We start from the raw sequence: 11,002 nt of genomic DNA, 5'->3' as shown, positions 1-11,002 counted from the left end.
CATCTTTCTCATGTTCCAATGCAACTCCAACATGACTATCGCTCGTGATCCTTTATATCTAATCCTAGCAAACATGCTTACCCTAATTGCCAAACCCTAATCCTAATTTTTTGGCTCCAAATCGTTTCAGCCGTCAGATGAATCTATGTTGATCTCCAAAAAATGGCTCCAAAAATTTGAAATTTGAATCCACATTGAAAAACCACCACAATTAGTATATACTTAGTGCTCAATAATCACGTGAGCCTCTTTCTCTCTCTTCACTTTCCAAGGCACCCCTATGTTCATCACCGGCCTCTCTCTCAAATTACCATCTCTTGCTCTTTCTCTATCTACACTTCCATTTCAATCTCATGCGGTGCTGCTGAATTGGAGAACGAGGTGATCTGAACCACCATCATTTAATTCAAACTTTCTAATCTAATCTAATGAACATAATACCTCACAATCCCATCTTTTTTTTTTATTTTTATATTTTCATAATTCTATAGTTCTGCAATGTTTTTTTGAGTAAATATAGTTCTGCAATGTTGGTTGTGTCGATTAAGTTCTTCATAATCCTATACAACTTCATTTTAAACTCTTTCCTTGATATCTCAATCCTTTCCAATACATCTCAATCAATTCTCTCATTAACAGTAATTCGGGTATCTCTCATCTAATTATCCCTCTGTTTTTTTTTTCTCCCCATTTTTTTCTTCACCTTTGCAGTATTTCCTTTTTGGTTGAATGTGTTTATTGAGGGATACATGGCTCAGACTGTATTACTGATGCAGAACAGGAGGATCGATTGACTATTGGCATTGGAGATGGATTTAAATTGCTACTATAAATAGGAGTGACAGTAAATGGTTTTTGACAATTGTAATCAGAACTCAAAATTAGCTATCTTCTCTTCCCTTCTCCTCCCTTTTTTATTTGACAATTGTTGAAATTAACTCACGATTTCGAAGCTTCAATATCGAATCATGTTTGGTAGTCAATGAGACGCTTTATGCTATTTTACATAACAAATACTTCATGTGAAACTCTGGAGAAAAAAGGTTTAGTTTTATTGAAACTTTGTGCAGATTTTTTTATAGTTTTGTTTAGTTTGTTTCCATTCTGTGTTGTTTGTTCATGTTTGGATTGCACAAACTTCATATTGTTGTGTTCAAAATGATTTTTATTTTCACAATGAATTAACGCAGCCAAAGACTATCATTATTGATTTCAAATTGGGAATTTTGACTCTATAGCAGCCTGCGGTGACGGTTTTTGCGGTGGTGATTGCTTGCAGATGCTCGAGTCCTATTATGGAGTGAGTTGTTTCCTTTTTCATTCATGAACTTATTTATATTTCATCTTTTTAAGTTTTTAGCTTTAATTACTTCTACTTTTACATGTTTGATTGAATGCCTCTTTGAATTACTTCTACTTTTACATGTTTGATTGAATGCAATGTATTTTTACATGGAAAGCTATATCTTGCCACAATTTTCATTCATACTATTAATGGTGTAGGATCACAAGATACACCACATTGGAAAATGCATATTATTGATTAGTAGTATTAAGGATCTTTAGTTCTATCTACAAAACCATATAAGCTCATTTAGTAGTTGTTTTCTTTGATGTTGCTGAGAAAATATCAGCTATAAGTTAACAAGAGCCATTTTGCAGAGCCTGGTCAATGCACATGAAGGACTAAAAGCTATATACACATTGAAAGGCCACACAATTAATCAAGCATTGTTGAGGCTAATATTTTGCAAAATGCATTATGAGTCAATGAATTAAATGCGTTGTGGTTCTTATGTGCGTTGATTGTTCGATATCTTGCTGGTATCAAACCAATTTTCTAGGCCTGAATATGTTTGGAGTAAAACATGGGAACACCTCAGTGATGATGTCCTTTATCGGCAACGAATGATATTACGTGTACAATGTAATGATTTTTTTCATATTCTTCCAACTTTTTTTAGTTTTATCAACATATACTTGATAGTTTTTACATATAGTCACATCGTGTTGAATGTCTATGTATTTTTGCATCATGTTACTATGTATTGGGAGAAATTAATGATAAATGAATAAGTTGCATATTATAAAGGTTGGTTTATCAAGCACGTGAATTTAGGATGTTTGTGAAAGTTTCAGCAGGATACATATGCCTCACAAACTTCCAGTGGGGTAGAAATTTAATCTGTTTAACCAACTAATAGACATACTTAAGACGGGTTACCTGAAAATCATAGCACATGAGTTTAATGTAATTTGCTGCTTAAAACAAAATAACCAGTATAAAATATTCAATCTCAATCCATGTGAGATCTGTTAATGTAATTTATACCTACCATTCTGTAAGCTTTATAACACTGCCTTCATTGACTGCTGATTATATTAATGTAATTATGTGATGCATGTTCCAGATTTAGTGTTAGATGAAGATCAGTTGAAGAGTTATGCACTTGAGGAGATTGAAAGACTTCTGCAGCGCCATGGTAAAGACATGAAGGAAGATTATCCTACAATGCCTAGGAGTTATGTGCAGGTGATTCAATCTCCTTCATTGATCAACGAGTCCCATAATAGGTTGATATTTGATGAAATGAACTATAATTGCAAATTACATCTCATGCTATATAGGTACTTACATGTGGGAAGAAAATATCCATGCTGCCATGTGTTATGTGCAAGTGATTGTTGCGTATAAAGAATGTTACTGCTGATTAGCTAAGAATATTATTAATTGCTGGTGAAACATCAATTGCAGAATGGTAGTGACATCAGGTACATTAAGAAATAAGAACCGCGTTAGTTTACTCATTGAGACTTTCGTTAATTTAACATATGTATGATGTATCAATTTGTGGCATAAGAAAACTTATAACTAACATTTATATATATATATATATATATATATATATATATATATATATATATATGTTTTGTTATCACCACCAGGAGGTTTGTTCAATAGGGAGATCGTCCTTTTTTTGTAGTAAATAATGGCTATACAAGCCTGATCCTGTTTTTGCTATATTTTGGAGTTGATGGAACAGAATTGGAACAAAAGTCTGATATGATGTACACTGATGGCTGCGATCATATTTTATTTTTACATCCATTTTAAATTATGTAATAATAACAACATTAAATTCCCTTAAAAAAAACAACATTAAATTAACCAATTCGAAGTACACTACAACGTATTGAGTGTATCACACACATTTCGCTAATGATATTCGACATCCAAATATGAATAACAAGTAATGTCTTTTGCTATTTATGGCCCGTGCGGCAGCACGGGTAGACGATCTAGTTCTTTGAAATCTTAAAATCATAAGCTGGAAAAAATACGACAAAATAATGTTTTTGCCGTCCAAAACAAAAGTGTATTATCCTATAAGTTGCACTTCAACCCATAGGCCTTCAACCTCTCTCTCTCTCTCTCTCTCTCTCTCTCTCTCTCTCTCTCTCTCTCTCTCTCTCTCTCTCTCTCTCTCTCTCTCTCTCTCTCTCTCTCTCTCTCTCTCTCTCTCCCTTTTATGTTATAAAATAAATACATTGCCATGTGTTACAATTGAATTGGTTAATGTTATGTGACATCATGTCACTGACCATTATCCGATAAAAACAGCCTCCTTTTATGAAAGTATGGGAAAAAACAACATTCATCAATGTTGAAACAACCAAGCCCGGCTTCATTTCATTAAGAAAATAACTCAATAACATGCCTAAAAAATGGGATTTGAATCCTTTCATTCACTATTTCTCAATACCTCTGACCTAGTCCTATCTTTCTCTCAATCTTACTCTCTCTCTCTAGTAATTGAGATAAGAGACGGACAGTGTATGGAGAAAGATATAAAAAAGGGTCATGTTAACCAGTGCCCCCGAGACACTAGATAAGGTAGCCAAAAGAAGAAATTGTAAGTCAAATAAGACACTTTTTAAACTTTTAATGTTTTGATTACACATCTTTCAATGTAAATATTTCTATATTTCCTTAACCGGTGCCCATAACGGAGATGATCCAATTTGAGAAAAATGTCTGGGATTCCGAAAACCTCATTAGCATATGATATTGGTCTAACCCACCCCAATCCAATTGGTCCAAAAACTAACTACTTGCTATCCAATAAACTCTTGGAAAATTCCATTTCAAATAATTGAGATAAGAGACGGACAGTGTATGGAGAAAGATATAAAAAAGGGTCATGTTAACCAGTGCCCCCGAGGCACTGGATAAGGTGGCGAAAAGAAGAAATTGTAAGTCAAATAAGACACTTTTTAAACTTTTAATGCTTTGATTACACATCTTTCAATGTAAATATTTCTATATTTACTTCCTTAACTGGTGCCCATAACGGAGATGATCCAATTTGAGAAAAATGTCTGGGATTCCGAAAACCTCATTAGCATATGATATTGGTCTAACCCACCCCAATCCAATTGGTCCAAAAACTAACTATTTGCTATCCAATAAACTCTTGGAAAATTCCATTTCAAATAATTTTAAAAAGCTAATTATAGACATCTAACCACATAGGATTTAATGACAATTTCCGCATGTATAATCCAAAAATTCCACGCATATGCTCAATCATTGATGTCCATGTTCGTTTTATAAATATTCAGATAGATTTCTCTAGACTCATATCAGGACACCAACCGACATGAATTCTATCATTCAGACTTGTGACTCTAAACAGTAAATACTTGAAACACTAATAGTAAGAAAACAAGAAAGCACCACTTGAGTACAAAGCAAAACAGTACACTTGGTGCCCACTTTCATATGAACACTTGAACAAAATATACCCCAAACCAACCAAAATCATCCCATTCAGCCAATGGAATTCAGCCTTCAACACAACAACAAAATTCCCATGCCAGCTTGCTGTACTTGAAATCTAACTCAAATTTGATACCATGAAATGATTACCTCCTAAGCAAAAATTCAATTCTTTATGTTCAATCCCTTTTAACTGTGGTTTCTACAAGCCAATTCAAGTGTGCCTGATTTTCAAAGCCACAGAGCAGAATCAGGGGAAGAGTTTTTGACCTCCCCCCTTTCGCCAAACACCTCGTACAGGCAGCCCAACTCCAGAATCATTATTGTTACCATTTAAACTGTCTGTTGTTCCAGGATCAGAAGTGGTCCTTGAGTTTTCAAGATCTAGAAGGGCCGAAGCAGAACCATCACCAAGGCGCACTCTGAGGAACTTGGAAGCTTTCTTGCGTTGCTTGTTCCCACCACCCCCATCCTCCTTATTTTGATTAGATAAACTGCCATTTGAAGTTTCAGTCTGCCCACCAAGCTTAGTCTTATGTTGACTGCTAGAGTTTGTTTGAATCTGCGGCTCAATTTTTAATTTACCTTTGTCGGTGCGATAAGCACCCTTTGATAGCACCTCCAACTTCTCTTCTGAAGGTTTATAACTTGACTGTAGTTGATGAACAGTGCTTAAAAAGCTATCTGCTAATCTCTCAGTGGAGTTACTCCGCCTAACATCTAATGACTTACCTTTACCTTTCTTGTCGACATTTTTGTCCTTGCGATGGGTGCTAGCGCTGCCATAAACCCCGTCATTTTCTTGGAAAGTGTTTCTTTGCAAACCAGCATTGTAAGACTCCAAAAGTTCTCTCTGCTTCCGAGCATCCGGGCATAGTCTTGCCAGCTCAGGTACAAGATGAAACAAGCCAAACTGCTGCACACAGTCCACATATGCATCAGTATCTATCGTGCCTTGGCGATATTGAGCAGATATGTCTTTAAATATAGTATATCTATCTTCGTCAAAATTAAGCGCACTACGAATCTTTTCAACCAAGGACTTGTTGGCAGACTGAACATTCTCCACATTCAGCGGAGGCTGGCTACTTGTAGGTAACTTGCTCACTTGTGCCGCAGAAACTGGAGGAAAATCAGAAATTGAAACTCCAACAGGGTTGTTTTCAACGAGGTTTGGAGCTGATGCAGAGTGAACGATTTTTCCATTGTCACGTGTGTCCTTCGATGGACCAGCAGGTAGTTTTCCATGAGCAGTTCTATGTGCAGCTTGAATAGAATTAGCAAAACTTGATGCTGGAAGTCCACTGTTAATTACTGTCTTCATCTGGCCAGAATTTTGAGACTTTGTTGTCTTTTTAGATTGCGAAGGTTGTACAGGTCCACGACTTGGTACAGACCAGGCATTTCCAGAATTAATAACAGATACATTTCTGTTGCCATGCCGACGTAAACGTGCGGCCATGGTATTGCTAGATGAACCTTCAGACTCGTGTTTGGACTTTTCCTGGCCAGGAAGTGGAGGAAAGGAAGAGTCTACCAGAGGTCTAGAGCTATGCCCTAAGGCCTGACGGTATCTTGAAGTTGATTCAGAATCTGCAGTAGCTAATGATTCAAACGGATTAACGATGGAATCAATATGTGCATCTCCGTCATCATAAGCAATTGGCCCATTACTTGAAGTTGGCTCACGGTATGTCTGCTCAGCATTAGCAGTCTCCAAACTGGCTTCAATGGCCATGGAAAGTTGATTTTCAGAATGATCACGACGAAATGTCCGGCCTCTTCCACGGCGCTGATCCTGTTCATTATTGTGTCTATATCGAAAACTTGTCGGTATCTGTGAGGAAACAATGAAAGGTAACTTCTATAAGGTACTAAGAAGGATCATGGAAGTAAATATTGTCTTTGGAAACTAGCAATAATACCAACAGACATGAGAAGTGGGTTCAAGAAGAAAAGATTGCCATTGAACATACCTGAAGAGCAGCATTACGCTTTGACCGTGACATACGCCCTCCATGTTCCGTAGCATTATGTCTCTATGTCATAAACAAGGAAAAAGCGACGACGAAAATAGTCAGCATCTGATAATGTTACAGTAAGATAAAAAATAGTCAGCATCCAAATGAACATGCATGGGAAATCATCAAGCAGGTAATGTACTGCACACAAGACACCTTCCAAATAAACCATTAACAGAAAAGGTGAAGAAACAGGAAAAGATCCCAGTGCTGTAAGTAATCAGTCACCTTCATCTCTGATTCAGATTGAAAAACAATAAATTTCTTGGCAAGGCAAGCCTCATCTTCACATAAGAAATGTTGTTGTCGGAAGTGGATCTGCATCAGAGGACATTTGCCCATACAAATACTATCAGGTCAAATAACATGAAATATCCGACAAAGCCTTACTTTCAGACGAAAAAAGAGTAAAAGAAGCTGACAAATATTTCTTACCTCAAGGTCATCATAGTTCTTATAGTATTCAAATTGTCCCGGGTGCTGCCTGCAATTAAAGCACAGATATAATGAACATTACACTTCTAACAGTTCAGACCAAAACAAAGAAACACCTATTGAGCACATGATTGATTAGCTTAATTGTTACCTTTGGCATATATGACAAGTATAATGTTCCGTAGACATGTGTGTGTACAGTTCATTGTCCCCATAAAATGGGGTTCTGCAAAATTCACACATAGGATGCCCCATAAAACCACCTCTCTCACTCTCACTTCCATCCACGTCGGAGTCACCTGTGCTTATGTGTTGATTCAACTGGGCTCTAGTATATAATTTTTGCTCACATATAAACACCTATGTCATAGAAATGATGGTATAAAAACTCAATAAAAAAAAAAAGATTACCAAAATTGTCATTCAAAAAATACATGGAATGCCAAAACATAAATATTTCACCTTCCTTCCCTCCAAACACAAACTGCACATATGCAACTTATGACGGTGGAATAAGTGACCCTTCAGCTGCCCTATATTCCTAAACCTTTGTCGCCTTGAACCATCATTTTGTTGCTCCTCGATCTTGTCGCATTCACTGCAAGAAAGCCTGCACATAGCCTTGATCATCTTGTAATGGTCCACGTCATCGAAAAATGCATTCATATCCTCATGGTACCAGTACGGTCCAACCTTCCCTTCCCTCACCTCAGACGGCAGGGATGAAAAGGCATTGATCACCCTTGTATAATCTCCAAGAGCCTGACGGTATACACCAAAATTGAATATCAACCACATCAAAAGATAGCAACAAATATAAAATTAAAAACTTGATCCCTGCTATTGATTTTTTTTATCAAACAAAGCAATTAAATGTTACAATCTTGAACTAAAATTATGAACTTCCTAACAAAGTGAGAATGAGAACTATGTTAACCAAGTTTGACTACGTCTTTTCTAACCATGTTCACCAAGTCACAAATGGAATAGTTCAGTTGTTTAGAAACAACATGAAGCAAACATTTCAAAGACAAACGTGTCATTTTGAATGCATTACTAACAAACTAGCCGTAAAGAAAATATTTAACTTCAAGCATATCTACACTTCATTACATCAGTTCAAAAACAAAATTTCATAAAACACACATCCAAAATTTAACGTTCTCTTTAAATATTCAGACAACAAGCACAAATGCAGAACAAAAGGGTGGGCAAGGATGAGGGAAGCGGCAGTAGCCTTTACAGGGGAAATTTAACGATATGCTTGAAACTAAGAATAATTTATATACAGCCCAGGACAGTTGCAAACTAAAGTTAAGACAGGTAGCACCTCTTTTCAGCATATAACACAGTCATCATAATGAATACAACACCATTGACACAGATCATATTTTAAGTCGTTAAATTCAGAGCACAAAAATCAACAAAGACTCGTCAATTCCATATTTGTGCAACAGATACAAAATAATTTCATCTAACAGAACAAGCTTAAACTAAAAGTCTAATGCTGTGTCTGGTTGTGCGTTTGGCACCTCAACCGCACGTCTAAATTGCTTTTTTGATGTGAAAACAAGAGGCTAATATTACTAGTTTTTTGAAAAAACGCATGTTTGATGCCTATTTGCCGCAGTTGATGCCTATTTGCCACAGAAACAAACAGGTTATAAAACTGTGAACGCCCTAACAAATTAAGTATGAACCAAGTCATGGATAAATTAGTTCAGTTGTTTAGAAACAACGTGAATGAAAGAATTCAAAGACAAACGTGTTATCCTGAATGCATTACTCACAAACTAACTGTCAAGGCAAAATTTTTTAGCAAAGCAAGTATTTTAGATTCAAATAACATACCTAAACTTCATTACATCAGTTCAGTAACAAAAATTTGTAAAACACACGTGCTAAGTGTAACTTTCTCTTCCAATATTCATGCTAGGAATTAGGAATAAATTAAATCATAATATGCATATATACAGCTCAAGACCTATGTTTCTTATTGAAGGCGCCTTATGTGTCAGTGTCCGACACCAAAACAGCGATGGCAATGAATTACGCCATTTTAAAAAATTATCATGGGTGCCACCGTGTCCGCGCTGCATAGCAGCACAGGAGAGTTGAAAACTAAAGTTAAGACGGGTTGTTGAGTCTTTTGAGCATGAAAGTGACACAGATCAGATTCTAAGTGGTTAAATTCAGGGCACAGAAATCAGCAAAAACACATAATCAACTCCACACCACATATCAAAATAATCTCATGGAATCGATAAGAAGCATAGGGGTAGGGGAGCAAACCTTGGTAACAAAGATGAGATTACATTCGGTCTTACAGATGCAACAACGTCGATCATCACAAATGAAACGAAGACGAGCGACACAGGTGGAGCAAACCTCACGATGCAAACAAGGTCCGTACGCAACCCATTCCAATGGTTCGGCGCAGACAGCACAACAATCATCCATGTCTTCTTCTCTTCAAACCCTAATTTCAATGCCCAGATCAAATCACGAACGATTGTTTATTGCAATTAGGGGAAGATTGAATTTCTAGGGTTTGAGATTGATTGATTGAAAATTCGTAGACGTGGAGCGGAAGGGTCGGAATTATTGTTTTTATTTTATGTGAAATTTGATTTGACAATCGTAGCCAGCCACCGCTTTCACCAAACATACCCAATCCCTCCTACTATTTATTTTCCACACGAGAGAACCAGATACCTACTCGTATCGTATCGTATCGTATCGTATCGTATTCCCTTTTGCCAAATAAATTTATTTATTTTTGACCAAAATATTCTTTTTTTTATTTTTTTATAGTATTATTTTAGTTTTACCCAAACAAAATATACTAACTACTCCCTCCGTTTCAAAATGAGTGTCGCTTTAGCCAATTGCACACAAATTAAGGAATGGAATAAAGTAGTCAAATGTCATATCAATTTTACCAAATTATCCTAATCAACTATTGGTTTGTTTTTCATTAAAGAAAAAATAATACTTTGGAAGTAGTGTAACATAGTATTAATTGAAGGGTACAATTGAAAAGAAAAAGTTATTATTGCATTGAAAACCGAAAGTGACATTCCTTTTAAAACAATTTTTTTTGGCTAAAGCGACACTCATTTTGAAACGGAAGGAGTAGTATTTGTTAGCCTCCATCAAACTTTCCTTATATGGGTCAATTTGATTCTCCTACGTTCCAACAATCAAACTTAATTTTTCTCTCGATTTAGTCTCAAAGTGGAAAAGACCTTCTAGAATCCAAACTCTTTGGAAGATAGCTCATGGTTGATTGATGACTAGTGATGAGAGGCGTCATTGTGGTTTTGTCAACTCCGACTTATGTTTAATAGGGAAGTTCCTAGCATTTTAGAGGCCTTAGGCATAGAATGAAAAAGGGCCTCTTACATAATTTTTTTTAGTTCTTTGTTGTGATTTTATTAGTTCTTCATTTCATTTTTTTTTCTTTCTTTTCAGTATTAGATAAATATTTTATAAGCTACATCTTAAAATAAATCAAATACTCAATAGAAAGCAAAACAAAATAAAAAAATAGTAAAAGTAAAGAACGGTAACACATGCAAAGTAGACTGAAATTTTAGCACTCGAGAATAATAGCACAAAAAAAGTACAAAAAAAAAAGTATGGTGGACCACATGATCATTAGTACGTCTTATATGATCTTGCATTATCAAATTCAATTCTGCAATCTTTTCAATCAATCTAACAAAGTTGACATTATTATATTAATATAATTTATTTTTTTTAT

At 35.8% G+C, this 11,002-nt stretch overlaps 1 protein-coding gene and 1 long non-coding RNA gene across 17 annotated transcripts; one reads left to right on the top strand and one right to left on the bottom strand.

Moving 5' to 3' along the window:
• Nucleotides 1–48: 48 nt before the first annotated feature.
• Nucleotides 49–3,221, top strand: LOC146911168 (uncharacterized). Of its 16 annotated transcripts, none has more exons than XR_015017488.1 (7): nucleotides 49–381; nucleotides 777–1,043; nucleotides 1,191–1,300; nucleotides 1,845–1,927; nucleotides 2,412–2,533; nucleotides 2,629–2,772; nucleotides 2,947–3,221. It is a non-coding gene; the product is annotated as an uncharacterized LOC146911168 (long non-coding RNA). The 16 variants fall into 16 exon arrangements; XR_015017494.1 differs by having other exon boundaries at nucleotides 1,663–1,927; XR_015017485.1 differs by lacking the exon at nucleotides 2,947–3,221 and having other exon boundaries at nucleotides 1,242–1,300; nucleotides 2,629–2,809.
• Nucleotides 3,222–4,536: 1,315 nt separating this feature from the next.
• Nucleotides 4,537–9,904, bottom strand: LOC146911167 (RING/U-box superfamily protein). Its single transcript, XM_085722539.1, has 7 exons — nucleotides 9,529–9,904; nucleotides 7,699–7,998; nucleotides 7,388–7,596; nucleotides 7,237–7,285; nucleotides 7,030–7,119; nucleotides 6,757–6,819; nucleotides 4,537–6,617 (listed from the first exon to the last, which is right to left on the bottom strand). The coding sequence occupies exons 1-7, from the start codon at nucleotides 9,694–9,696 to the stop codon at nucleotides 5,031–5,033; spliced, it is 2,466 nt and encodes an 821-aa protein (XP_085578665.1). The 5' UTR covers nucleotides 9,697–9,904; the 3' UTR covers nucleotides 4,537–5,030.
• Between the last annotated feature and the right edge of the window lie 1,098 nt (nucleotides 9,905–11,002).

This window comes from Medicago sativa, chromosome 7 (genome assembly GCF_051527215.1).
Source record: "Medicago sativa cultivar Bolivia chromosome 7, Bolivia_mono, whole genome shotgun sequence".
Lineage (NCBI taxonomy): Eukaryota > Viridiplantae > Streptophyta > Magnoliopsida > Fabales > Fabaceae > Medicago > Medicago sativa.
Note: the sequence above shows the minus strand (reverse complement) of the source record. Positions and strands in the feature narration are given on the sequence as shown.

Bases quoted from the DNA above. Each gene is read 5' to 3' on its own strand.
- LOC146911167 (XM_085722539.1), bottom strand. From the start codon at position 9,696: ATGGATGATTGTTGTGCTGTCTGCGCCGAACCATTGGAATGGGTTGCG. The intron at 7,597-7,698 runs GTGAAATATTTA...TCTATGACATAG, and splicing joins TGTGTTTGGAGGGAAGGAAG to GTGTTTATATGTGAGCAAAA. The intron at 7,286-7,387 runs GTAACAATTAAG...CTTTAATTGCAG, and splicing joins ACTTGTCATATATGCCAAAG to GCAGCACCCGGGACAATTTG.